The sequence below is a fragment of the Lathamus discolor genome, chromosome 1 (assembly GCF_037157495.1).
Source record: "Lathamus discolor isolate bLatDis1 chromosome 1, bLatDis1.hap1, whole genome shotgun sequence".
Lineage (NCBI taxonomy): Eukaryota > Metazoa > Chordata > Aves > Psittaciformes > Psittacidae > Lathamus > Lathamus discolor.
Genome location: NC_088884.1, coordinates 38,975,951 through 39,003,839, shown reverse-complemented (window position 1 = coordinate 39,003,839; position 27,889 = coordinate 38,975,951). Strand labels below are relative to the sequence as shown.

General features: G+C 40.2%; 2 protein-coding genes across 5 annotated transcripts in view; both read right to left on the bottom strand.

The window, feature by feature from the left end:
* Window positions 1–1,201: 1,201 nt before the first annotated feature.
* On the bottom strand, window positions 1,202–6,455 carry YEATS4 (YEATS domain containing 4). The gene is made up of 7 exons (XM_065668742.1): window positions 6,309–6,455; window positions 6,028–6,147; window positions 5,232–5,298; window positions 5,039–5,133; window positions 3,446–3,538; window positions 3,281–3,368; window positions 1,202–1,371 (listed from the first exon to the last, which is right to left on the bottom strand). Exons 1-7 carry the CDS (start codon window positions 6,357–6,359, stop codon window positions 1,202–1,204), a joined length of 684 nt encoding a protein of 227 aa, XP_065524814.1. The 5' UTR covers window positions 6,360–6,455.
* Window positions 6,456–17,892: 11,437 nt separating this feature from the next.
* Window positions 17,893–27,889, bottom strand: part of CPSF6 (cleavage and polyadenylation specific factor 6) — a 31,719-nt gene continuing 21,722 nt past the window's right edge. For 2 of the 4 annotated variants that reach the window (XM_065668704.1, XM_065668720.1), the window contains 2 exons: window positions 27,480–27,674; window positions 17,893–19,924 (listed from right to left, as the gene is read on the bottom strand). In XM_065668704.1, the coding sequence (XP_065524776.1) occupies window positions 27,485–27,674 (190 nt within the window). In that variant the 3' untranslated portion in view covers window positions 17,893–19,924; window positions 27,480–27,484. The remainder of the gene's footprint in view (window positions 19,925–27,479; window positions 27,675–27,889) is intronic. The other 2 variants (XM_065668712.1, XM_065668730.1) reach the window with 1 other exon arrangement.

Here is a 27,889-nt window from a genome sequence, read left to right as displayed (position 1 = left end):
AATAAATACATGAGAGCAACAGCTCTGCAGACAGGCAGGTCAGGGCAGACGGAGGGCAGGAGGTGCTCCAGGTGCCGGAGCAGAGATTCCCCTGCAGCCTGCGGTGCCGCCCATGGTGAGGCAGCTGTGCCCCTGTAGCCCATGAGGTCCATGGTGGAGCAGGTCTCCACTTGCAGCCCAGGGAGGGCCCCACGCCGGAGCAGGGGGGTGCCCAAAGGAGGCTGTGACCCTGGAGGCTGGAGCAGGCTCCTGGCAGGACCTGTGGCCCCGTGGGGAGAGAAGCCCACACTGGAGCAGTCTGTTCCTGCAGGGCTGCACCCCACGGAAGAGACCCACGCTGGAGCAGTGTGTGAACAACTGCAGCCTGTTCAAGGACTCACACTGGAGAAGTCTGTGGGGGGCCCAAGGGAAGGACTCCAGGCTGGAGCAGCAGAAGAGTGTGAAGAGGAAGGAGTGGCAGAGACAATGTGTGATGCACTGGCTGCAGTACAGTACAAGTATTAACCAAAGTTCTACAAAACAGGATCGGAACAATTTCCTGCTTCTGATCGTACCTTGCGTAACTGCTGCATTTGTACGTGCTAACGCAGATGTGGGGCTAGAAACTCTTACTGCGGATGTAAAAGTTATTTAAAGTGCTGTCTTCACTGTGCTGATACCAGACAAACATGCACAAATCACTGTAACCAGATTTAAGCAACTTGCATACCATTATTATTTCAACATCTGCCTTAAATCAGAGCATGCTGTTTACAGCTGTTCTTGAAGCCCACAACTGCACGGAGACAAAGAAATACTAAAAAACCACATATTTTATTTTAGCATTAAAGATGCATCTCTAAACCATCAGTACAAAAACAAGTAAAAAAGTAAACACCGGCATTTTGTGAAATCACATTGAACTAATACGAGACTTAATATAAAGTTTTCATTTACCACTCAAATGCAGTTTAAAAACAAAGAAAACCAAACAAGTAGCCTGGTCTCCAAGACACCTTCTACTCGAAAGAAACTGTTGAGTACCCACAGATTTTACCTACAAACCAAGGATGCCTTCTTCGTCTTCCATCTATGAAGCCAAGTCACACACTTCAATCACCTGCAAGTGACATCTGCGTAGTCTCAGTTACAGAACCGAAGAGAACACACACAATGTCATGACTGAAGTCCTTCTGTTTTTAGCATAGGCTCTTGTATCAAGTCACATATCCTTAGACTGATCATCTTCTTCAAGTTTCCTGATCTCGCTCTTTAAACAGTTGATGGTTTCACGACTTGCTTTTAGTCTCTCTTTAAGCTCAGCAATTTCAAAACTAGTTTTCTTTTTGGCAGCTTCCAGCTTTTCCCTGGTTTTCACTTCAAGATCTGCAACTGTGGTGGCGACAAAGGAAAATGAACACTGTGAGTACCATGAGAAGCTGAGATCGTGGTTTTTTAACTTGCAACAGATGCAGTTTGGATGGGGTGTCCTGAAAAAAATGTATTTTAATGTATTTTATGAATAAATTATATTGCTGGGCCTCATTCAGCCAATCAGTTGTGTGGATGGAGTTACATAATTCACTAAATCATAAATCATTTTCCAGAGCTTTTTAAAGATTAAGCGGGAAAAAACCCAGAAAACCTGATGCGGTAATAGCAAGTAAATGGAAGATTACAGAGAGTTACAAATAATTTGTATGCGGTGCCCAGAGCCAGGACACGAGGCCATGGGCACAAAGTGAAAGCCAGGAGGCTCCATCTGAACACCAGGAAACACTTTTTCGACCAAGCACTGGTACAGGCTGCTTAGGGAGGTTGTGGAGTCTCCATCCATGGAGATATTTGAAAGCCATCTGGACATGGTGCTGGTCAGCCTGCTGTAGGTAGCCCTGCTTGGGCAGGGTGGAGGGAGCAGATGACCTCCAGAGGTCCCTTCTCCAACCATCCTGTGACTTCTTTTCCATGTACTGTAACCACTTTCTCCCTCTGCCTTACTGGAGTTCATGTATCTAAAAGACTCGGTTGTGCTGCCACTGCTGTTATGAATATCTGACATTAGAACATCTCGATCTGCTTTGCTGAGATGTTATTTTTAATTTGCTCATGCACAAGTTTTTGGACAAAGCTGGCAAAGCCAATACACCAGGGAGGCCATGGATATCCCTTCCTACCCCAGACATTACATAATCTTGGATCATGGCAAAAAAACCCAAACAACTTAATTTTTACCTGCTTCAGCAGCACATTTTAAGGGAATATATACCACAAAAGCCCCAGTAAATTTTCTGTCTACTCTCAGGAGAAACATCCAGAAATTTTAAGTGAGAAAAGTTTGGACAATACTTTCTTATTAAAGATCTTCTACACATAAACCGTAACAACATGCAACATAAGAAAAATCCACCTCAAGACAGGCTAAACAGAGGCAGAAAACACAAGTAGCTCACAAGTCCACACACCCAAACAGACATAAGGCAGATGGGAACCCGAACTTTGTAGCACTCCAAGCTGATGGCTGTTCTTGTCTCCAGACACTGCCTGCCCAAAACCGCTCAGTAACGTGCTGTCAGGGGAACATGCAGATGAGCCAAAGGCCTAGTGAGCTGGCCTAGGTTGCCATTAGTTTGTAATAACAAGGTAGGGTTTGGGCTCAATAAGTATTACATTTGCTTTCAAACTTCACTAAGTACATCCTATTTTATGAATTACTATATTTTAATTTCCTTTCTTCAATTCCCTTAGTATTCTGATTTAGTTTTAAAGACAGATTAAAGGACTCAACATTAAGCTATACTTCAGAAGCATGTTACGAAATTACCTACACTTAAAGAATTAGAAAGGAAAAAGGTAGAGCTTTCAAGACACTACTCTAGCCCCAAAGGGTTGCTGCTTTGACTCAAACAGTACCAAATGTTCTGTATTTCAGTGCTTAAAGTGTCATCTTTGCATGCAGTTAATATGCAGATGAGCTAAACACAACTGTACCATGAACAGTGACCTTAATTTATTATCTGGTTTAACTCATTTCAAAGATGTTAAACTGGATGCAGATCATGTCAACATCTTCACAGTGAGTAATGCATAAGTTGTGTTTTTCCAGCAGGTACATAGATCAGAAAATCTTACAAGTTTTTAAATAAGCATTAATATCTTTGCAAAAGTCAAAGATAACTTAATGCAAAACCACCACTTTTTAGCAGCATCCAAGACCACTGTACTGTTACAGCCCAGAAAAAAACAACACTAAAAGCAAAACCAACTATTGTTCATTTCTAAGATTAAAGTATTTTCAACTTACACTCTGTTTCATGCTTATAAGCACCTAACGTTAGTTGACGAGACGTTGTTAACAGCTGCTGCATCATTGCAGTAGGATCTTGAAATATCTAACGAAGGAGAAAAATACATGGTATCACTAATGCTCTTCAAAGCAAAGTGAGGATTATGTTGAAAACTTCCATACCATTTCATCATAGAATTCAGAAACTACAGTTTTCTTTCCCAGGATGGCATTGGTATCGGACTGGAAAAGCTTCAGCAAGTGATACAAGGTTACCTGTACGAAGACAGAAGCTTATTAGATTGACAACTGTAGAGAAATATAAGTCATCTTCTGGATACCAACAAGCAGTACCTGTTCTTACTGAACAGTTGTATAGGATTTAAAAATCTTTCAGGAACACAAAAATAAATGCCATTTAACTTTAGAATAATCACTAAAGTTTAATATGAATCGTTAAAATACACCAACGACGCAGAGTTACTTTACTTTAATATGATGATTTCAAGATATTTTAATGATCCTTTAAAAATGCCTGGGCAAGTGGTTTAGGATCAGTGTAGAAAAACTACCAAGAACATCTTTCTCTTAAACATTTCTGAACAAATGGTTTACTTCAAACCAACTCTCCCAATTAGAAAGTGCTTTCTGTGACCATGTCAACCCTTCCTGCAAAAGAAAAACACCAGGAAGGAACTGTGAAGAGCTTCTCACTGAAGTTTCTCTTTGCAGGATTACTCTTCCATTACAGCACTGCAAATGGCAGAAGCTGGTGAGGAATGGAAGCCCTCTGCCCATCCCTGAGGAACCACTGACCACCTGGACCATGACCTGGGAAGGGGACACAGAGTTCTCCACTTCCATGAACACGCTTGTGAATGGCTGGGGAAGAGAGTGATACTTGACTCCAGTTGGTACCTCCTGGAAAGGAAGAACCTGACAGGCACTGAAACAGCCTTCCACCAACAGCAGCAAATTAAAAACACACGCAACCAACTTTAGGACAGCTTGGTCAAGCTGTGAAGGGAACAAATACCACAAGTCAGGATGCTGCTGAGCGCAACGGCACAGGAAACCCTTTCTAGTCTACTACCAATTACCATGTATTCAAGAAAAACTTAACAGTTTGCCCCTCATCTGGCAAAAAATGGCTAAAGCAAAAGGATCGTGGTAGAAGGAACTTAGTCCTTCCAGAAATAAACCCCCTCCCCTAAAATATGGTAACTGAGTTTCCTACCTAAGCCTAGACAAACAAACCTACAAGATACATCGAAAACATGGGATGGGAAGAATGAGAAGGAAGAAATTCATTCCAATGATTTATGCAACTAGAGGTGTGCTTTATCCTGGTTTTGTTAGGAAAGAGACTACTGCCAGCACAGTACCTTGGCTGTTTTCTGACCGGTTTTGACCCAGTCTGATAAGACCAAGAACGAAAAAAAAAGAAAATAAAGTAATTCAAATATCCTAGAACTAGGAACCTACATGGAAGAAAATCCCCAGTATGTGCTCAACCCAGGTAAGGTACAACACATGGTCACGTATTAGCAACTGTCAGAGAAACCAAGCGCAGACAGAGCAGATATCACAAATGCAACAGTAAATAAAGCACAGGAACAGGAAAACATGGCCAGTTTTTCAATACATCTCCTACAGGCACCGGCTCTATTAATTCCGTGGCTGATGGGGCTTATTTTGACCAGCAATATCCATCCCACAGCTCAGCTTCCCACCACCGCAGCAAATTAAGCACTGATAGAAGTTCACTGTACTTACAGGCCTTTCATTTGGATCAATGAAAAATATCTTAATGATGATCTCAAATTCACCCCAGCCTGTTTCGGTGATTTCATACGGTGGTTTGGTAACAACTGCAGAAGGAATCACAGAAGCGTTAATATGGGTGAGAGTTCCCCAGTGGAACTAGTCAAAATCCCAACTGTAGGAACAAGCCAGGTGCAAGACCCACCTCTCAAGGGGTTCCCATAGCTCTCGTGCAACTTGAACTGGATTTTTTTCACATAGGCTGACATATCCTAAAACAGAAACGCTGTTAGTCCCGGTGATTTACACAGCACACCAAACTACTGGCCATCGTCCACAGAATCAACCAGGCTGGACAAGACCTTTCAGGTTATCAAGTCCAACCTTCATCCCAGCGCTGCCAAAGACCACCACTGAACCAAGGCACTGGGGGCCTCAGCTGCACTGCCAGGGATGGTGATTCCACACTGCCCTGGCCAGCCTGTTCCAATGCCTGAGCACCCTTACCGTGAATCAATTTTTCCTAATGCCCACTCTAAACCTCCGCTGGTGCGGCTTGAGGCCATTACCTCTTATCACTTGGGAGAAAACACCAACCTCACCTCACTCCATCCTCCTTTCAGGCACTTGTAGAGAGCAATAAGGTGTCCCCCCCCCCGTGAGCCTTCTCCAGACTGACCCCCCAGGCCCATCAGCCGTTCCTCATCAGACTTGTGCTCCAGGCCCTGCACCAGCTCTACTGCCCGTTTCTGGACCTGCTCCAGCACCTCGCTCGCTCACTCCATCCATCCACCCACCCATCCTCCAGGCCTGTTGCTTCTCCTGGCAAACACTGAATTTCTTCCTACTTCAAGCAGGAAAGGCAGGCGGTAAACCCACGGCGTACAGCCGGCCCTTGGGTCCGTCACTCCTTCGGCCCCTGTCCTCACAGCCCGGCTTTTTAAACCCCCCCATTCCCAAGGCGGGGCTGGGCTGCAGCGGCGGGGCAGGAGCTGCCTCACCTCGTTTCGGTAGGGCTTCACGTACACCGTCCACTGGTGCGTGTGCCCATCTTCTTCCCTCTTCTTGCCGAAGTACCGCGCCACGTTTCCGTACACGATCGGCTTCACGATGGTGACGCCCTTAAGAACAAAACCAGGACTGAGCCACAAGTGACACGCTCCGACACGCGCCCGGGGCCCGACTCGGGCCGTGTCCGCACGGAGCCGCTCCCGGCCCGTCCCTCGGCTCCGCCCGCGGAGCCCCCGCGGGGCCGGGTGCGGGTCCGGGCGCGGGCGCGCACCTTCACGCGTCCCCCGGAGTCAGGCCCGAACTCGGCCATTCTCTTGAACATATTGCCCCGGGGGGCGCCGCCCGCAGCCGCCGCCCGCGCGCCTCTCCGCCAGGCCCCGCCGGCTCCGCCCGGCCCCGCCGCTTCCGGCGGCGCGCTGCCGTCATGGCGCCGCTGCGCGCGGGGGCAACATGGCGGGGGCCGGGGAGCCCGCGCCCGGAGGCGGCCGCGGTGCTGTGGCTCTCGTAGCGGCACTTGCCAAGGGCTCAGGCAGCCTTGGCCATGGGCGTACCGCGGCGCGGGCCCGGGGCCCGGCCCGGCGGAAGGAGCCGTCCTGCGCGAACGGGGCAGCCCCAGGGGGGGCTGTGTGTGCGCGGACGGGCGGTGCGGCGGCGGGGAAAGGCCCGTGTGACACGCCGGAAGGGGTGAAAGGAAGGCGGCAGCGTGCTGATCGCTGTGCAGCCGCGCCGAGCTCCGGGACCGTGGGCCGAGTGCTCCAGGAATCTCTGTGCAGCTCTGGAATATAGAGAGTATCAGCTTCGGCAAGACACGAACCTGTTGGCTTCCAGACAGGAACCGAAGGCTGTGTGCGTCCCTCTCCGTTGCCCAAGGGGAAGCAAAGAAGCGCACTCTGGCAACTCTCAGTTACCAGAAGGAGCGGAGGAAGTCCAGTGAAGCAAGTCCGCACACGACGGAAAGCAAACTGGGCTGCAAGAGGGTGCTGCATCTCATGCATTTATCTTCACAAGATAAAATACAGAATGAGGTTAATGGTGTGACAACTAACTGGTTTCTGTCACTGTTTTATGGTGACTCTGCAACAGAGCTCCTTCGCTCATGGGTAAAGAACTGTCATGAGCTGGTCTTCTCGGTAGGTACCACTTCAGTTTTGCAGCAAAAGGGTTATCCCACCACAGGTTAGCAAGTTACGCTTCCGGCTCAGAGTCGGACCGGGTTCAAAGTTGAAAGTGCTTCGGCTGAACGAGGTATTAAAAATTAGCTGATGCTTAGGTGTGAGCGGCTTGTGCTGGTACCTTTGTCAAGACAAGTTGGTTTACCAGGAATGCCTTTAAATCACAGCCAGGGGAGGACAGGGGGAAACACGTTTCCCATTACAAAGGTGAGTAAGCACAGCCCTGTTTGAACCAATGAACAGATTCCCATGACGTCTGTTGAAACAGCAGTGCATCACAGGACTCTTTGCAAGGTGCACAAGGGGTTCTTGAGGTGAGGAATGGCAATAAAGGATTACACTTGTAGAGTTGGTGCATCTGTATAGATTAGAGTTCCTGTGCTCTCTTACTGCAGAAATGAACTCGGTATTTAGTCATTTCTACTTTTATAACCATTTTTAATTCAGTTGGCTGTGCCACTGGAATTTTCTAGGTGTTCTGTACGTTGGTTCCCTTCACTGTTTGAGCTGGAAAACAACCCAGGCTGTCTTAAGTCTTCCTGATGGACAGAAGGTGCCACTCTTTCCATTCTTCAGGGATTCAGGCAGGAGAGCAGAAGTGAAGAAACTGCCTTCATTTATTGTCACTCATGCAGTCAGTCTAACACTCTCCTACCTTAATACTAACTAGTAATAGCTCGGCCAGGAACACTTTTCTTTTTCAAAAGCTGTATTTAAAGATGCCAAATAAACAGCTTCTGACTGTCTTTGGACCCCAAAGCTTTGGGACTTCATCCTTTACTTTGTAGGTGTGACAACTCCCCCTGCTGAAAAGAGCACTCCTCTTGGGTATTGAAAACATTCCTTTATTCCACATTCACACAGAGCTAATAGCTCACAAGCATCATCATTAAAGGAAGATCTTGCCTTGGAGCTAACAAATTCCTGACTGTATGTGCCCATCTAATCTGGCAGTTCTGACTAAACCATAAAGAAGCAAAGATGTAATGAACTACACATAAGCATCCACCTGGGAGGCATCAGTCAGAGCAGTAATAAAGGCCTGGAAAAGGCTGTACAGAAATAAGCAGCTTGGCTTCAGCTTGGGCATGTTCTTTGGACAGGCTGATTTAAGAGTTTTGTTTCGAAATTAATTCTGAGTAAAAGCCATCAAATTATAACTAAATGGAGCAGTCAGGGGATAACTTAAAATTAGGAGGGCACAGTAGGGATCCCACCTGACAAAACCCCCCCTTATTTTTCTGAAGTATCGTACTGTTACCACTCTGAAAAACACCAAGGAAATGTTCCCCGGCTCCAGCTGAGATGGAGGCCAGCCAACAGATCCCTTTCATCATGATGGAGCATTTACACTAACACAGAGAAGCTCAAAATACAGCTTTTTATAGCTGCCAGTAAAACACCGGCCTTCCCTGACCCTTTTAATTCAAAATAATTTGTGTTAAAAAAAAGAAGCCATTGCACAGTTTCAACATTATTTCCTGCAGTTCCTCCTGCAGGGCTCTGTTGGCCATTCTACACCATTCACAGTTTCCGTTACCTTTACACTATGGGTCTTAAGAAAACAGGAGGTGTGGACCTACATCTTGCAAAGATTCCAGGCTAAATGACTGAGCAAAGTGAGAAGTGCAGTTTTAATTATGTACAGGCTCCAAACGACTTTCTGAGGTGGGAGCCCAAGTCCCTTACAGCTTGGGCCATGAATAAGGATTCTGTTTGGGATGAATGGTCTCTGTTTTCATCCCTTCCCTCCAGTGTGGAGCTGTAACACATCCTGGCAGAGACACATTTTTAAGTGAAGCACAGTCTGAGGATTGTAAGTGATGGTGAGGGCAGCTGCCTGTCAGTCAAAAAGTAGATGGCTAAACAGGGAAAGGGGATACCAGCAAGCTTCAGAAATTACTTTCCAGCATCAGTTTAACCATTCTGAAGTACAATAGCTTTGTAGAGCTTGCTGCTCCTTCAGAGGTGAATGCTGCCTGTTCCACACAGGAACCCACTCATGGGCTTGTTCAGCCTGGAGAAGAGAAGGCTCCAAGGAGACCTTAGAGCAGCCTCACAGTACCTAAAGGGTGGCTACAAGAAATATGGAGAGGGACATTTTACAAGGGCTTGTAGTGACAGGACAAGGGAGAATAATTTTAAACTGACAGAGGGAAGATAAGACTAGATACTGGGAATAAGTTTATGCCTGTGAGGGTGCTGAGGCACTGGCACAGCTTGCCCAGAGAAGCTGTGGCTGCCCCATCTCTGGCAGTGTTCAAGGCCAGGTTGGACACAGGGGCTTGGAGCAACCTGCTCTAGTGGAAGGTGTCCCTGCACGTGGCAGGGGGGTTGGAACTGGATGAGCTTTAAGGTCCTTTCCAACCCAAACCATTCTGTGATCTTCTGCCAGGTTTAGGAGGTATGTTCAACTACAGCCAACATGTTCTCCGCCTGTGTGAATAGTATCTTCCAGTGTCAAGGAAAGGCTTCTAAGCATATTATACAGAAAACACAGCAATTTAAGAGCAGCACACTTGAAAGGCATTCAAAATAATATGTAGAAAGTAAGGCAAGAAAGGAGGACTTTTTCATAAGGTGTCACAGCAAGGACAAAAAAAAAAATTACTTAATACCTGTTTATTTTGTAGGAAAAAAAAAGGGAAGAAGCAACTGCCATCTTCTTAAATTTAGGGCAGGTGGGGATTATCATATCTGGTTCTGCTGCTAAAGCTCAGAATGGATCTGGTTATGTGGGATAAATGGCCAAGGTGTGGATACCACAGTAATTAGACAAAAGAGGATCACAGACAATTAATGAGATTGTGAATTAAGCAAAAAGGAGTGGCTTTACGCCACTAGATGGCAGAAGACCCTTTCATAGCAATTCTGCACATTGCACCATTTTGAACATACCCTTCCTTGTATGACAGAACACAGGGCCGGGGGGGGGCTGGCTTCACCATTAGTAATATACAGGATAAAATCTACTCAATGAGTGCCAGCGCAAAGTATATCCATGTGCTTTGGAACAAATGTTCAGAAATATATATGTATTTTAAAAGACCTCTTCATATTGGTCATTAAATTGAGAAATCTGGTTTGAGAAGAAATTAATTTCCTCTATTTCCCACTTACACAAAGGTTAACAAGACTTGCAGCTACTGCAGTCTGATGGGCAGCAGAGTGCAAACAATTTTCTGCTAATCATTCAGAAGAGATGATAAACAGGTTCAGATAATTAAAAGGGATGGCAACTTCTACCTGCAGCAAAAAGACCTGCTTCTACAAATAGAAGTGTTCTGCAATTGTTTTTCACACCATCTCGCTGGGAACAGAAAATAGTAAAGAAAAGGTAGAAAAACTTATGATCAGTTCCTTGACTACCATATACTTTGTGTCTCAGCATTAAAAGCATGGGCTGACCAGCATCTCTGTTTTCTATGTTGTTACATGTATAAAAGATTTTTCTTTCTGCCTGCCAGCTCAAACTTAATCGGCAAAATCTGTTCAGCAAAGCAAGAAACCCCAGCCCGTTCCATTTAGCTCCAGTCCTTCTCCCTGCCTCGGCCACAGAACAGCACCAAACCTCACAGTCTGTGACATCCTTGAAAATAAACCTGCTCCCTTCCCTGGCTGCCACTTGCATTAAACAGCTTCTGCATCTTCCACAAACCCCTCCCATCATCTCCTGTTCAATAAAGGAAATCGATTCTCACATAATTTTCACTTCAGCCTCTTAGTTGCCTCTCTTGTACATCTATCTCCCAACAAATTACTTTTCCTGCATATGGAGTAGGCTTGTCGCCTCCCCACTTCCAGCCATTTACTTACATTTTTCAGAAGTCATCACTTGCTTTTGTATCTTCTAAGAGGCAAAATAGATACGTTCAATGTGACTGACACATTTTCTTCCTCATGCAGACCTGGTTAATCTGTGCATCTCTTACAAGACACTCTCCAGAGCAGCAGCTGCCTTACCTGCTTTCATAAAGCATGAATGAGCATCAAGTCTTCAGATTATTCACTACGTTTGGAATAACGTTGTTAGCCAAGATCCATTCAGAACGTTAGTGTCATGCTTCCAGTGCTTTAGGGCATGCCAAACCAACTGTGAAAGGTGCTGAGTGTGCGGACTACATTCCTTTAATAAATATGCTATGCTACTGGGTGGTTATCTTTGGAAAAATGCAGAGGTTAACCTGGAAAACATCCTTTCCCAGTTGACTACTTGATTTTTGAGAGTGTGATGCTACAGGCCTTCAATAGGACACAGCTAATTCCCAATGCAAAACAGAGGTTCTGGCCCCAAAATGATAAAACCAGCATTTCCTTTCCTGGCACATTATGACTGGTTAAAGTCTAGCATTTCAGGTTAAGTTGGTTATAAGGACACAGCTGCCTGCATCTGATTTCCTTGTAATGTCTGTAAAATCTTCGTGATCATGAGCTACAGATGCACCTATGGTTTACTTTACTCAGTCTGCACTGGACAAACTTACCTTTCACACCTTCATACAGACTTGGCTGATTTTCACTTTCAATTTGCTTTTTGCTGCTCCTCTCTTTTGCAACTTAGTATCTCCCCTGGACCAGCTGCAATAGTATGAAACAGTATGAAGTACAGAGAACAGCACTAATACTGTGAACCTGAGTTTCTCCCCACCCCAAATCTAACAGGGGTCAAAAAGGACACTTCTGAGCACTTATGTCTGCTTTCCAGCAAGTGCTTAGGTGCCTTTCATTTCCATAAAGACAGATCTAAAACACTAAAGCCTCTCCTGGACCAGGAACACTCCTCTATTGACAGGAAATGAAAAAAGATGCCAGCTCTGCAAGAGGAGGAAGATCAGTAGTGCCTTCGGTGAGGCTTCGGGTGCAACAGCAGCAGAATGGAAGACTTCCCTTTCCAGAAGGATATCCTGGTGACTGTGCTGTGCCACTGCCTGGGATGCAAACCCCACAGCAGAACATCTGCAGAAGAACTCCAGAGCTACCTCACAGAAACTGTTCCTACAGTCCAGAAATCTCCCATCAATTGCAGCTGGTGTAAGAACACACAGCTCGTACAGGTGACTATTTTAGGCTCCCCCTGGCTAAACCTCACATGTGCCTTCCACCACTCTCTCCTCCCAAAAAGCTGTCAGTCAGTATTGAGGGTTGCACAGGTATTCAGCCAAGTACAGGCTGTGCTTAGGAACAGGTTTATCCTAGCGTGGATCATTGTGGTTTTGCCATTTTTCCTTGCAGTCCTCAGAGGTCAGGGTACACAGGAAGGGTTAAGCACTGTCTCCTGAAGGCCAGTCAGCCTGCAGCCAAGAGGTGGCAGCGAGGCTTTGGCACCAGTGAGGCACTGGAGGAACACACAAGAACAATCTTCCACAGAAGCCAAGATTCCAGTAGGATCTCCAGCTCATCTCAGCCTCTGGGCCTTTTAAACTGCAGCAGCTACTGAGAAGACACTGAAAAGGGTTGGAGGCAAGGTTCTTGCACGTAAAATTTGAGCATGGAACAGTTCTCATAAGCATTATCAAATTGTTTCCAACTCAAGGGATGGTATTTTTCCCCAGAGAGCATACATGGAAGAACACTCCCCCCCAATACTCAGAGTGCTTACCTTCCTCATTCTTCTGATAGCATCTCAAATCACACCTTGATGATCTGGCATTCTGATTGGGTTGACCTGTGCTGACACAATGAATTCATCCATGTCCTACTGAATCCTCACCATGTTTACCTTAAGAGTGTACATTCTATGATTTTTTGGGCAGGATGCTTTACAATTCCCTCCCATTCAGCAATGGGAACCGCTGAACACCCTAACCTGGAGGAAAATTCTAACAACATACGTAAAGTCAAGAGTTAGCCATCATTTCCCCCCGTGTTCTCGACCCAGAAAGAAGCCTGAAGTGCCCTGAACCCCAGACACAGCTGATTACTCCTCCTCTCTCAGTCAATGAAGCCATGTCATTAAAAACTCATCAACCATGAAATTCAGACACAGTGCAGTAAACCATTGGTGGCCAAGTCAGTTTTGTTATCCTGTTGCTTGCTATTTTTACCAATCTAAGCCCTTCAGAGCAGGTGAATTTTACTTTCTTCAGTACAATTTTAGAGCACTAGCCAACAAAATTCAGGTTAATTTTCTAATGAGCGTTTTGTTTCTTCTAAACACATCTGCACAATCAGCCACCTTAATTCACTCACAAATCAGGTTTAAATAAAGTCATGAATGTTGTGGGTTTCCAAGCCAATCAGACTGCATTTCACACTTCTGAAGCCATAATGATTAGAGAAAATATTTTTCCCAACCAACCAGCCAACCAGTGTCCTCACATGATCTCACCACTGCCAAATGCTGGAGGCTCATCACAGACAAAAGTTTGAGCCAATAACACTGTAAAATGGTACCAATAATATAAGATGGTACAATGGATATAGCTTATTCTGTGCTACAGTAAATCAATTTCAACAAGTATTACAAAGAGTTTGCCAGTAGCAGGGCACAGTAAGACAATGCTAATGACTTTCTGTATATAAAAGACAGATATTTTTTTTTGTATTTGCCCAGAGAAGCTGTGGATGCCCCATCCCTGGCAATGTTCAAGCCCAGCTGGATGGGGCTTGGAGCAACCTGGCCTGGTGGAAGGTGTCCCTGTCTGTGGCAAGGGGGTTGGAACTGGATGAGCTTTAATGTCCCTCCCAATCTAAACCATTCTGAGATTCTGTTCTATGTAATACAATGATCTGATTTAGCAGCAGACTAAAACAGTTGCCCATGAAACCCCAGTGCCCAAAGTAGTTTCAAAACCAGTATAGGGTGGATACTGTCATTGGTACCAGACCAACTGTCATGTGAGATGAGCTGACAACAGTTCAATCTGCCATAGAGCTGCTTTAGCACTGCTGTTTAAGACACACATGCTTTGTAATGATTAATGTTTGCCAGGTTTAGTCAACTCAGGAAGCCAGATTAAAATAGAAAGTTTTACCGTCACTGGCAAGCAAACAAACAAGAACATCTGCACTTATCACTAATTTTAAAGTCTACAAAAAGTCTTTAAAGACCAGATGAGGACACGAGCTAATATGAACAAAACTACTTCTAGATTCAGAAACAATCACAGCACAGAATCTAGCTGTAACATTAGAATGTCCCTGCTGTAAGTTTAAACATCTGAAAAATCTGAAAAGACTGACAATCATGAACACTGTGAAGATATCAAACAAGCTGGAATGAAGACAGACAAAGTATTTTTAATAAAAAAAGGTCTTTATTTCTTCAATACAAGGTAAACTACTATTGCAGCTTAAGACCAACACAAAAGTTGGACAGCAAATTGCTTAACAGTCTCCTAAAGGCTGAAAAAAAAAGAAACCCATGAAAGCTAAAAGTTGTGCAATATTTCAAGTATAACATCTAAAAAAGATGAAATGATCCCTAAACTTATTAACTAAGTACCTCTGCTGAAAATGTATTAAAATCCACATTTGCCAGGATACCATCTTACCTTGTTGAGAAACACAGGTCTCCAGAAACTCAAGTATCCAACAGACTCTTTGGCCTGCCAGTATCAGGAAACTGTTTCATAAAATATATATATATATACATATATGTATATATATGTATATATATATATATATAAAAATCCTTTGGAGTCAGGCATTCTGACAGGCATCCATTTCCTTACGTTCTGCATTCCAACTTAGACAAGCCCCCCTCCTGTATTTCAAAACCATTTCTTGAATAGCTTACTCAAGACATCCTTGTGCAAAATGGGAACCGGGAAATGGAATGAATGGTACAATTCATTCAGGAAGACAATACAGCCTTTTGTTTAGAAATTCAGCAGTGCTGGCAACAGTCATAAAAACATTTAGGTTTACCAAACAGGAATGTATTTCACCTTTAAAACACTTGGAGCTTTTTTTTTTCTTTTTTTTTCTTTTAATATATATTTGCTTTTACGTTTAAAAAAGGATGCCTGCAGTAGTAAGGAAACTGAATTTGCAATCACTTGTATTTATAAAAGCACACACATTCCTCATTTTCTTACACTTGAAGATCAAGGGAATGTCTGTTTCATAATGTAATAGTAATATGCACAGTTTAAAATATTTTCTATTACAAAATACAATATACAAGAGGGTGAAGCCAAAGTCTTATTACTTGAATATATTCCAAAGTGTTAGCACTAAGTCATGAAAAAAAAAAATCACATTACATGGTATGAATAGATGGGAATTTTTACAACTTAAATGCTCCATTTTATTGGGATCAAAGGTATAATGTTTAATATTTTCAAGAGACTTTACTAAAACTAATTTATCTCCAAAGAAGGTTTAAAATACTTAAGCACAGGCATAGGTCATACCAGTACCTAGAACCCACTGCAATCACTGGGGCTCCAGAAAGAATTCAAGAACTAATGAGTGCATAATGCGCAAATAGAATGAGATGATTTATCATATTTGTCCAACATGGAAAAAAAAAAATCCCATGAGAACATCAAATTGAGGAACTTCCATGCTCCAAAATACTCCTTAGTAATTTGTCCTCTAAAGCCAAAGTGAATCTAAAAGTACATGTCAGATCTCAGTTTGGGGGGGCTGTGGTAGGGCAGGTGAGTGAGGGGAGGAAAAGCAACCAAAGAAAACCCCCAAAGCACCACACCACCTCCACCCACCCCATGCCTGCCTGCAACATTAACTGCAAGGCATCATAGTTGTAACAGACAGTATTTCTGCACAACCATCACGACTAATGAGCACGCTGCAACTACTATGTTTAAGACCTGTGCAGTCAATTACCAAAATATAAATTCTGAGCAAATCAATGTTGCTTCTTTCCTACATGAAAATACTTATTTTGCAAAGAATTTACTTTAAGTATATGCACACTGACCTGTGCCTTCCTTACAGAAGATTTTGAAAGGCTTCCATTTTAAAGCAGAAGCAATTTAGTGTCTTGGATCTCTGAAGAGTACCAGTCTTAAACATGCACATTTTATATTTGAATCTACATGACTAACAGCATCTTAATGAGCATTATGCTAGAAATTTTAAGGCTGTATCTCAATTTACACAAGAACCAATGGTAATGTTAAGAGTCTACGTATAAAATTCTATAAATAAAAATAGGAGTAAAGTCTGTTTAACCTGTACAGAGAGAGCAAGTGGATAAGAAAAGGAAATCAGGAATTAGGTATTTCTATAAAGAATGCCATGTATTTTTACTAGAAACACAGATGACAAGTATGTACAACATGTAAATCTCCAATTATCCACATAGAACTACAAAAACATTTACAAGGGTTTGAATAGGCAACTAAACAATCAGGTAAAAAAAAAAAATACAGTTAGAAAAACTAAGCCTCACCAATTTCAAAGGAACAAAACCAGAAAGCACTCACTCCTTTAAAGAAATGAGAATTTCAAGCTAATGCCTAAATTTAGTAAGGTATCTTTCTTGTAACAAAACCAACAGCTATCCAAGCTTATAAGCCACACTGTAAATATAATGTCAAAGAAGTTCTGACACATGTTTTTCAAAATGCAAATCAGAACTGAAATTATTGGCACAGAAAGCAAAAAGGGAATTCGGGCAAAAAAGCCTGTACAGTTTCCAAACTGGTGTGTTGTCCTTCTGAAGAAGTATTTTTGACCTGTCAAAACACATACTCCAGTAGAAACCTTACTTAAAAAAAAACAAAACCCAACCCTCTATTTCTAAAAAAACCACTAAACAAACAAACAAAAAAAAAACCCTCCAGAAAAACAGTTTCTGCTGCTAAAGCACTGCCACCCCTAAGTCACTACTCGTTGGTTTTGTCTTTCAAGGTAAAGGACACAGCCTTAAGATAGTATTTTCAACATTACTTACAAAAATCAGTATTTGAAAGAAACACAGTATTTCCTCAGACTACTTTGTCCTTTCATCAGCAAAAAAAGAGGTGAAACACCACTGAACAAATATCAAAGAGCATAGCAGTAGCCATCACGGCATCATCACCAGCCCGTAAGTTACCAAACTGCTATCTCCTGATCATGCACAGGAAATCGCAGGCAACATTTAGTAAATCAAAACCCAGCAAAAATTTTCCTACAGATCCAGTTATACATGATGTGCATTAGGCATATTCCTTTTTGGTGTCTATCAGGGTCTTTGGATTTTTTTCTGTACATTTTTTGATTCATTAAAAAAATCCTAACAAATGAAACTCACAATACCAAGAGAGTATTATCTAAATTGCAACATAGTAAATTTATCAGTTAAATCTAAATATTCAGAACAGGCAGAAATAAGCGGCTTAATATGGGGATCTCATCTTTCAAGTCACAACGATCACTCAGTTTAACTTACGTTCTTTCCCCCCTGCTACTCCCTCCCTGCCATTTCCACTGCCAGCAATGGAAATCTATATGCGAGTGAGAAATGACACTGTGTAAAACGAGTAACAGACTCCTTAAATCTATTTCAATATGGAGTAAAATATTAGTTCCTGCATAAAATGCTTGTACATTTACTTTTTTATTTTAAGATTTAATATATCTATGCAATGGAACATTACTTACCTGCTGCCTCTCCAGTATTAGCTATTCCCCATGTACCAGCTACAGGCAGGTTATTTCTTCCTTAAACTTATTACACATAGCAGTAAACAATGTTTTTAAGTAAAGAAAAAAAAAGTTACAACAGTACTGTTTGTAACCAAGACCTATTCACAAAAAGCAGGAAATGAGTCATGACTTGTTTGATACAACTTTCAGTTTTACAAAATTTTAAAAGGCAGTTTTCATTTCCAAACAGGATTAAACATGTCAAGTATCTTCTCAGTAGCAAATAGTTCAATAAACACCAGTGATCCCATGCATGAGGAACTGAGGTACACAATTTAGGGGGGGGGGAAATGGGGGGAAGAGTCTGAAGCTGTAGCCAAGTCCAACAGCATCAACCTGGCTGCAGGAAACCTGGCTGAGCGATAGGTGACAAAAATATTAGAACATTTTAGACTTATGCAAAACCTCCACAGTTGCACAGGCTACTGGTCCCAACTCAGTAAAGCATAAAAATCACTGATGTATGCAAAGAAGGTACTTAAAGCATATGTTTATATTCCTTGAAGTCTATGGAATATAAGCACACACTTTAAATGCTCTGGAAAACCAAACTGATTCGAGTGCTTTCCTGAACAGGGTTAACATCTTAGGTCAGCTATAAAAATCTTCAAAATTGGTAAAAAAAAGAGATCAAGAGTTGTCTAAGAGTTGCCTCTTAAAGCCATCTGAGGTCTTGAAACTTAACTTAAAACATCAAGTGCAGCTATTTGAGTAAGAGAAAACTGCAAGAATAAATCTGCCGCATAACGATTTAGAATAGACTACAAGTAAGCCTTTGTGCAAGGCTGCCAGAAACTAAGTTTTTGAAACTTACAGGAACTTTCTATTTGCTTGCATGTCACAATTTAATTTCAAACCAATTTTTAAATTTGAAATCAACTTTCACTGTGAGCTCCAGTAATTTGTTTTTAGGTAAATTTACAAAACCTCATCTGACAGATGTCATTAGCACCACTTTTTGCTAAGACATTTAAATATTGCCCATCACTTCACTTAACAAGGACATACAAGTGTACCTTCTCTTGTATATGCATGTGTGAATAAACCCCAAAGTATTAAGAAAATGCCAAACCCATAAAGTCTGAAAAAATGGAAGCATCTTGTTTCTTCTGGCACATTTCTAATATACAACTATGTACAGACTGCTACAGCCTTGGGGGTGGACAGGGAACAAACGCAAGCACTATTACTATAAAACTGTAAACAACTGCAGGGTTTGGTTTTGTTTTTTAAACCTAACCTTTCCACCCCTTATTATGGACAGTTTAAGTTCACGTGAACAGTTTAAGTCTATATTAACTGTAGTGTCAATCAGGATCAAGGCTGTATGACAGAAATTCACAGACCTGGGACCACCTCTCCTCAAAACAGGCCACAAAGAGCTGCAGTTTTTACAGTTTTATATGTTAATCAGCAAATTCACAAGCCACCTAGGTAAACACTGCTAGAAAGCAAAAATAGCTTTGCAGGTTTTATGTAACCACCTATTTTCATATCAAAACTGAATGTGTGAGAGCAACATTAGTATGTTTAACTCACTGAATGCAAGATTAGGTGGAGGCATATGCAAGAACTATTGCAATGTTTTTAAAAACAGCATCAACGTTTTAATTGTAACATTATCTTTAAATATTGCTGAACACAAGACTTTCCCTGAGGTGTAAACATCAAATAACTTGAACAGCTTTACACATCAGCCCCATTAAACAGTTTATTACAACACTACATCTACTGTAATCAGTGGTGCTGTGTACAGACATTATCATATGAACAGTTTAACATGAACAAACTACTATAAAAACAAGCATTTACTTGACTTTTTCCAATTGCTTGCACATTATAATTGCCAAAAGTATATAACCAGTAATAAAGTTGCAAAAGCTATAAGGTTTAAATCACACAGGTTTCCCTCAAATAAAACAGTTAAGCAACATAAGAAAGTAAAAGAGCTACTGGTTACCATGTATGCAGATTTGCTTTATTCAGATCTATTCCTGTTCATTTTATCCATGAATCCTTACAGGCTCAGTTCAATCACATGAAGCAAACTGCTGGACAAGCATCTTTCCTTGAAGAATGTATCTTGTCTTGCATGCTGTTCCTCTTCCTTCAGCTGTAATGTGTCAAAATTTGTGATGTAGATTTTGCTAGTCTTCATAATACACAGAAAATTGTTGGCTTATCTATACATACACAAGTCGTGCATCTACTTCACCAGAATGTAAACTAACACAAAATACCCAGAAGCAGTAGCTACTTGTTTGTGCATAAAACCGTTTTCTAATACAATAGTTAAAAAGAAAATCAATATTGTTGTACAAAGTTGAAAGAAGATAAATTTCACAGCTGAAGAATCGAATGATAAAGGGAGAAATAGCTACCGCTCCTGTGACTGATAGAAACATTTATATAGAACATTTCCTAAAGTATGCATTCTGCGAGTAAACGAACAAGCACGTAAGGTAGTTTTACCACAACTAGAGCTTTACATTTTTACCTGCCCACTTACAGAAGTTTTAAGATGATTTGACATTTAAATAATGCACTGGTTGTATAATGAAGTGGATGGCTCACAGCTCAGTAACATTTAAAAGTGCACAGATGCTGATACCTCTACTTGAAAATGTTCAGACTAGTGGCAAGCAGGATGGGCTTCACATCTAAAAATACACACTCGCAGTTTAATCACAAGAACCCACTTTTCAAATAATACAGTATAGATTTGCAGGTTTCCTCACTTACTTGCCCTAGGAAAAACTCCATGCCCTACATCCTAATCTCATCTATTTTGGCAAATTAAGGAACCGCACTATTCAGAGTTAATGACTTCAAGAGTTCACAAGATACCTGGGATGGTATAATTCCATACACTGGATTTCAGTTGAATTCCATTACAAAACAATTACCTATCTTCATTTCATTAATAATCCACAATCTCAACATTCAATATTTTCAAAATAATTTAAATCAAATTGTTCAAAAAACCAACACATTCAACTGTTCATTTGAGAACCAAGACATTTAGAGGAGCAATTTCATGAACATGCACCAGTCACAGCTGTCAAATATTCTTCTACTAGTATAGTAATTTTAAAGCAGTCAGGAAAACAAAGTACTCTATTTTTGCAGGAACAATTGTCACATTTCTTCTTCCTCTCCTCAAAGTGACCGATAATTATAACTTTGAAAACCAATGTATAACCAGGTAGGCTCTATATGCTACAAGTATGCACGCAAATTAATCCAAATCAGCGACTCGAATTTCCTTTCTTATTCACAGACTTTATTCTCAAGTCCCAAATGTATCAACCAGTAACTACTTTTGGGGAAGATCCTTCCCCAAAAGACCAAAATTTCCACAGGTGTTACATACTTTTGAAAATAATTAGTAGCAAAGTGACAAAGTGCTGCCTCCACAAGATGTTTTCAGAGTTACAAGCTAAGTTAGCACAGAGGGGAGAATCTGTTTTTTACTGGAGAAAGTAAGTATATGACAGCTGTGAGACTGCGTATCAGAATTTGCTGCTCTCATCATACAATTCCTGTGGCAAGAATTACGGATCTTTATAATTTCTACGGCAACAGTTAGCAGATCCAAAGCATCATATCTATGATTTATAATGCTAGCATAAGAAAGATACAGTTCCTGGGAAGAATTACCTAGATTTGTAAGGGTAGTTATGGAACTACAGGAACTTTAAAGAATGAATGATAAACTGGATTTAGGATTAATACTTTTAATGATAGGGCTCCTAAAATGATCAGCACCACACTGAACCTTAATTTAAACAACATGACCAACTAAAATCCAAGGTGGTGTACGTTTTGGTTCCAAAGTATTCTGCCACTATATCTTGGCAAAACTGGAAACATTTGTGGTTCCAAAAGGAAGAAATAGATCTGTATGGATTATACCTTTATGATCAACCCTTTTCAGTATTCTACAAGCAAGTGGAATACTGAAGTAAGAAACAACTTTAATAAAAAAAGTTAAATCTCTAGTCAGTACTTCTTGGCAATGCTGTTTTCCAACTGCCTTTCCATCTGACTAGGCTCACATAAGCTATCAGTCCCAAGCATGAGTTAACGTTTGTACAATTTAACACCGTACAGAATCAGTTTCTCAGCATTTCTATGAATAAAGCCCAAATTTCAGACTTATCTGTTTAATAGTTATTTTCTCATTTAAAAGTTAGTTTATGCCAGAACATTGCACAAATTAAAGCCCCGAACTTAAGTGATCAAACATTTTTGTATTTATGCAAGATGCAACTTGAGCAACTTCCCCCCCAAAAAGACAGACTCTTACAACAAAATCCAACAGGTTTCTTATATATGCGAAGCATCTTGCAGTAGCAACTCTACTGTTTCCCTTTAATCCCAATTATCCAAATAAGCATAAAAAAAGCTTTAAACAGCTTTCAGAGGTGTAAAAATATACAGTACTTTAAAGCTGTATGTGCATACACCTGTCAAGTTTTGTTATAGTGTAATTTCTGATATTTTCAGAGACTGAATTTCAATCTCCCAACATATTCACATTTCAGTAAAATGCATGATACACATGTGACTATATCCTAATATGTCCTAAGAATTACTTCATGTAATTCTTCATTTTATTTTATTCTATACACAAAGAAAAATACACAAAACAAAAATCCCACAGAAAATAGTATCAGCTTGAAAGCCAAAATTTGTTTTAGCTTAACCTATATTGCATAACATCACAAACCTCCAAATACTGTGATGCTTTAGCTATAATACAGTGAGAAAGAAGCAATTTCCAGCTTGACTCTATGTTTGTTTTTCTGCATGTAAGCTGAGATACAGATGTGATTCTGTTCACCATACATGTACAGACTATTTTGCCACCACTAGTACCTTGTTCCATTAGTTGCATATTTTTTCCCCTATTATTAGTGTACTTACCTGGTATCTTTGTTCAATCTTAGTGTATAAGATTGACACCAGAATAACTTCCTGATTTTATAAATAATTTACATTGGAAAAAAAAGAATGCTCCCCAAATAATTTCATTTATAGTATGTCTTTCTCCTATTATCCTAGCCCATCTATTCACCAAGAATAACGGATGAAGAGAGGTATGTTCAGAAAACTCAATCTTTGGTTTACAAATTGAAAAGATGTGAATTATTAGCAATATCTTTCACATTAATATATGAGGAAGACACAGAAAGGTAGATCAGGCTGCCACAGGAAAACATAAAAATGAAGATATATCATGTATCTTTCTCCTTTTTTGTTTTTGGATAAAACCAAGTCTTAGTTCTCAAACCACAATGAGCAAAAGGAAGAAAATGATTTTTTTTTTTTAAATCTCTGGAGAACACTGCATCAAACTAACATTTTCACTTGCAAATAATTTCCATTTCAAATGCTGTAAAGCCTTAAAGTTTCTTGGGGAACTTTCACACAGCTCAGATTTGTCAAAGCCACAGATTTCACAAATGAAAATAAAAAAAGCACAGGACATGGGGAACACAAATATATGCGTGTGTCTAAAGACACCTCAGAAGGTATCAAAATAACAGCAACATGGTAATGGAAAAAAAAATCATAAAAAGTTACAGTTATGCATTTGAAAATAGCATAATATTTTCAGGTTTTCGAATCATCTTATCTTGCCCTCAAGAAAATGAGAGAAGTCACTGATGCTTAAGCAACAAACTCTATGTTTCTGTAAAGCACCAGAACAGTCTTAAAACAGTTTTTAAGCAGCACATGAAACAGTGGTGCTGCTTGCCTCATTCACTCTGTGGTGCACTTCAGGTACTGAATCAGCTGCACAAAGAACTATTTCCCTGAGGAATTCTATATGCAATAGAACAGTGCCAGCCCCACATATGTGCTTCCTCAAAAATATGCATTTTACAAAGGAGATGAATAACATTCGTAATAGCTTAATACTAAGAAGGTCGGAAATAATCCTAGACAGGTAAATATATCCAGGTCTTGAAAAATGCTAGCACGATTCACTGAAAATTCTGTTATTAACCAGAAGCTTATTATTAAACTAACTTACAAAAGTAGGCCTTTTCCTGTTAATTTACAAGTTTCTTAAAAAGGCTAATTTCATCCTTGTTTAAGTGGTTGTTAACACACTGTTACAGGACGGTTCCTACTTATACAAGCGAAGTATTACTTAAACAATCAGTACCATTTCAACTCCTACTGACGGCAAACAAAAGAACCAACCAACCAACCATATTACTTCTTAGACCTCTCCAAAGCTTGAACTATTTCAGAGAGAGCTGACAGCAGTTTTTGAAAAAGCATATGAGCCTCGGTCTTTAGATTGTTTTGCTTACAGTGGTTTGAGAGCAGAAAAATCAGAGGAAAACCATGAAATATGGAGTACACAGTCTACATACATATCAACTGTTACAATGTTCTGGTTTTGTCTTTGCAATTCAGTCCAAATCCAGTTTAAATAGGAAATAATCAATCAACCCAGTAACAAAAACATAAAATGAAGAATTTAACATTCAGCAGTTATAGAAATTCAGACAGATTAAGATTAGGACAATGCATCAGCTAGAAATACATCATTGAGTATCAGTTAAACTAAAAAAAAAAAAAAAAAACCCTAAAAAAAAAAAAAACCCAAAAAATTAATATCTGTCTAAAAAAAAAAGGAGTCAGGACTCATGCTGAAGTTACATTACTATTCTGTTTGTACACATTAATTTTGCTGTTAATCTTTCTAAATATCATCCTATCAGGTTCTTAGTATTCTTGACTAATACAGGTTAGCTATTTGAGTTAAAGCCAGTTCTCTTTTATACCTACAGGCTTTCTACAAGCAAAGGCAAGATGTTTCAAGGAAACATGCAGCATATAGTAGTTCTGTGGAATGGATTGTCAGCATACACAAAGCCTTACTCAAGTGAAGGCACAAAAATCTTGCAAGAATACGATTTTAAATCATGAAGTGTACAAACAGAAGTGTAAATACCTGCTGTGGTACATCTAGACTTTTTAATAGAGTTTATTATTATAAACACATTTAGTAAGTTATTCCAATTTAACCCACCTCTATAAATGTAATACAGCACAAACTGAATTTCACTGTATACAAAAATGTTCACAATGGACCTTTAAAATCCTTCTGAACTTTAAAAAAATGCCAGTACAGTATCACAGTTATGACTACAGGTACACAGTAAGGAGTATAGGTGCCATTCATAGGGGCAGGCACAGAGGCAACTTCATGTTATCTGGCAAAACACAGTAATATGGGGAGTAACTCTTTTCAGCTCTGCTGATATTTATTAAATGACTGAGACTGTTAAATCCAATTATGAATATTAATCAAGGTAAAGAACAAAACAAAAAATGTATGGCAACATACACCTTAGTGAAAATGAAACATACAAACCAGGAAATAACTGTATTTCTTTGGGGTATGTGTGTATAAATACATAAAACCAAAAACTACAATAAAGCCCTTCTTCATTAAGACGGCAACAAGACAAAATGTTTACAACTTAACTTTAAAAAAAACCAAAACCAAATGCTTTCATTTACGATCAGAATACTAAATTTGCCCTTTAAATCAACTTCCTAGGACCTATTTTCTTCTTTGCACAAGAGAATCTTACCTACGTAACCCCTCTGAAAGACAAGTCCCAGAACACAAAGTTGAAGGATATTGCATATATAAGTCCCACCTAAACTGAGACTGAAGCCACAGTCTCATTTTAAAATTGTGCTTTGTAAATCATAAAATGCAACCTAATGCTATTTGATACATTTTCTTGGGGTAACAGGGTAGGGAATCTGTAACTTGGCAAACAAATGCCACATCTACATGCACAACACTAAACACACAAAAATGAAAGCTAGATTAATACAAGTATACTATGGGTAAAAAAAAATAATCTTAAATTCCAGGTTATTAACAATTTTTAGTATGGCTTGCTCATCTCCACCAGAAGGAAAACAGTCTGGAAATACATCCATCACCCAGCTCAATGGTTAACAACAACTGTTTGCAAACATCACAAATACTCGCTTATTGTAAAAGGTAAAAACCCAGTTCAACAAAAGACACTATAATTACTTCTGTTAAATATCTGTTTTTACGTTCTGATATTTCACAATTAAGAACCACAGTTTCTATTTTATGCAGTTCCAGAAATATTTCTACCAATCCATTTTCTATAACAAAAAGTGGCATTAACAAATATACTGCCAACTTCATTTCAGCTGCCACATTTCACCTTCCTATTTAAGCCCTTGACTGCCCTCCTTTAGGCTGGTTACTGTTTCATGTATCCCCTATTTGTATATAAACCCAAGACAACAACCCACTTAAGACTGGAGCATTTAGTATCAGAATTTGTTCTTTCCCAGAGGAGTCAGTAACGCAAAAGCCTGACTAAAAACCTGATATTTAAATAATACAAAATTATATTTTCATTTAGGAAGATACTACATATTATGTCATTTCTAGAAAACTTTCCTCTAACTTCTGTAAACAAGCTTCCCTGAATAAATAACACATGCAAATCTGAAAACTAAATCAGAGGCCAAATGTAAGAAATGGAAGTTTGGCAGACAGGCAAGTCTGCAAGCTTCAATTTTAGTGCAGATGTAGCATGAAGTTTTAAAAAAAGACAAGAGCACTGCAGAGAAACTAATAGGTAGTTAACAGTAATTAATAGCTTTTTCCAATTGTCAAATATAAGGAATCATGGGTAGCTTGAATTTCCAATCTCCAAAATGGTACAATGTATGTGATGAACATTTCTATGTATTTTAAAGCTCTCAGCAGTACACTGAAATAAACCTGCTACTTTGCAGCTATTTAGAGGGTTGATGCATGCAGATACATGAAATAAAAGAACACATTAGTTTGTGAACAACAAGAAAAGAAACAATCCTTGTGTCATACATTTGTTAACTAGTCTTCAGAAAATTATTATCACAGAGGGGAATGAAAAATCAGGGTGGTGGGGAACAACTGGGTGTAAATCTTAAAGATAACACCTGAATTTAGCTTGAAGACAGAAGATACTGGCAGGTCACATTTCATAGAATAAAGAGCAAAGTCTGGCTGTTATTTCCTGAATTTGGGGAAAAACTCGCTGGGAAAGAAAAAAAAACAACCCGAAACCAAACCAAAACCCAACAAACAAACCCCCCCCAAGAGCCCACTGCCATACTCGTGCAAGGACAGCAGCTGTATGTACACATGTTCCCTAAACTGAAATAATACGGGACATATGAAGGGCTAAAAGCTGCAGTCCTTATACAAGGAGGTTTTAAAATACAAATTTAGTATTTAAAAATTCTAGTAAGAAATAGAACCATAAATTTCATACGATCTTCTAAGATTCCAAAAAGAGCAGACATATTAGTCTGGCTTACTGCTTTCATAAAAACTGCAAACATTAATACAACCTAAAATTAAAAAGGGAGCATGCAAACTGCAGAAGAGAAGCACACGAATACTCCCTCCCTCCCAAGACCAGTTACCTGTTGTTACTTACCTACATTCATGTCAGATGCTGCAAGAAGAAAGTGATTCAGTACATACTGCAGGACCACTTAAATGCAGACATTAATGGTGTAAACAATCCCAAACCCAAAGCAGTTACTTTTACTAAGACAGTAAAGTTGAAAAACATGAAACCAATGCTCACCTTCTTTAACGATGACGATATTCTCTCTCTCTGTCTCGTTCTCTGTCACGATCTCTGTCACGATCACGATGCCTCTCTCTTTCACGGCTTCTTTCCCGGTAATAGTCATCATGGCGATCTCTACTACGTGATTTGTGGCGCCTACTTTTTTCTCGTGACCTACTGTGGTCCCTCTCTCTGGATCGTTCACGTCTTCTAAAAGAAATTACTTCATTAAATTTTTCTTCATAACACAAGCCACCCACATGCCAATTTTGTATTATGAGTATGGATTTGATCAAAAAAGGATACAAGAGAAGCATCTGCTCACTGTGATGCTGATATGTTTCTCTATGTAACATGAAAGATGATATAAAAAGAGGTGACTGAGAACTCAGAGATAGCATGGTGCAGAGCCACTAAAAAAGCAC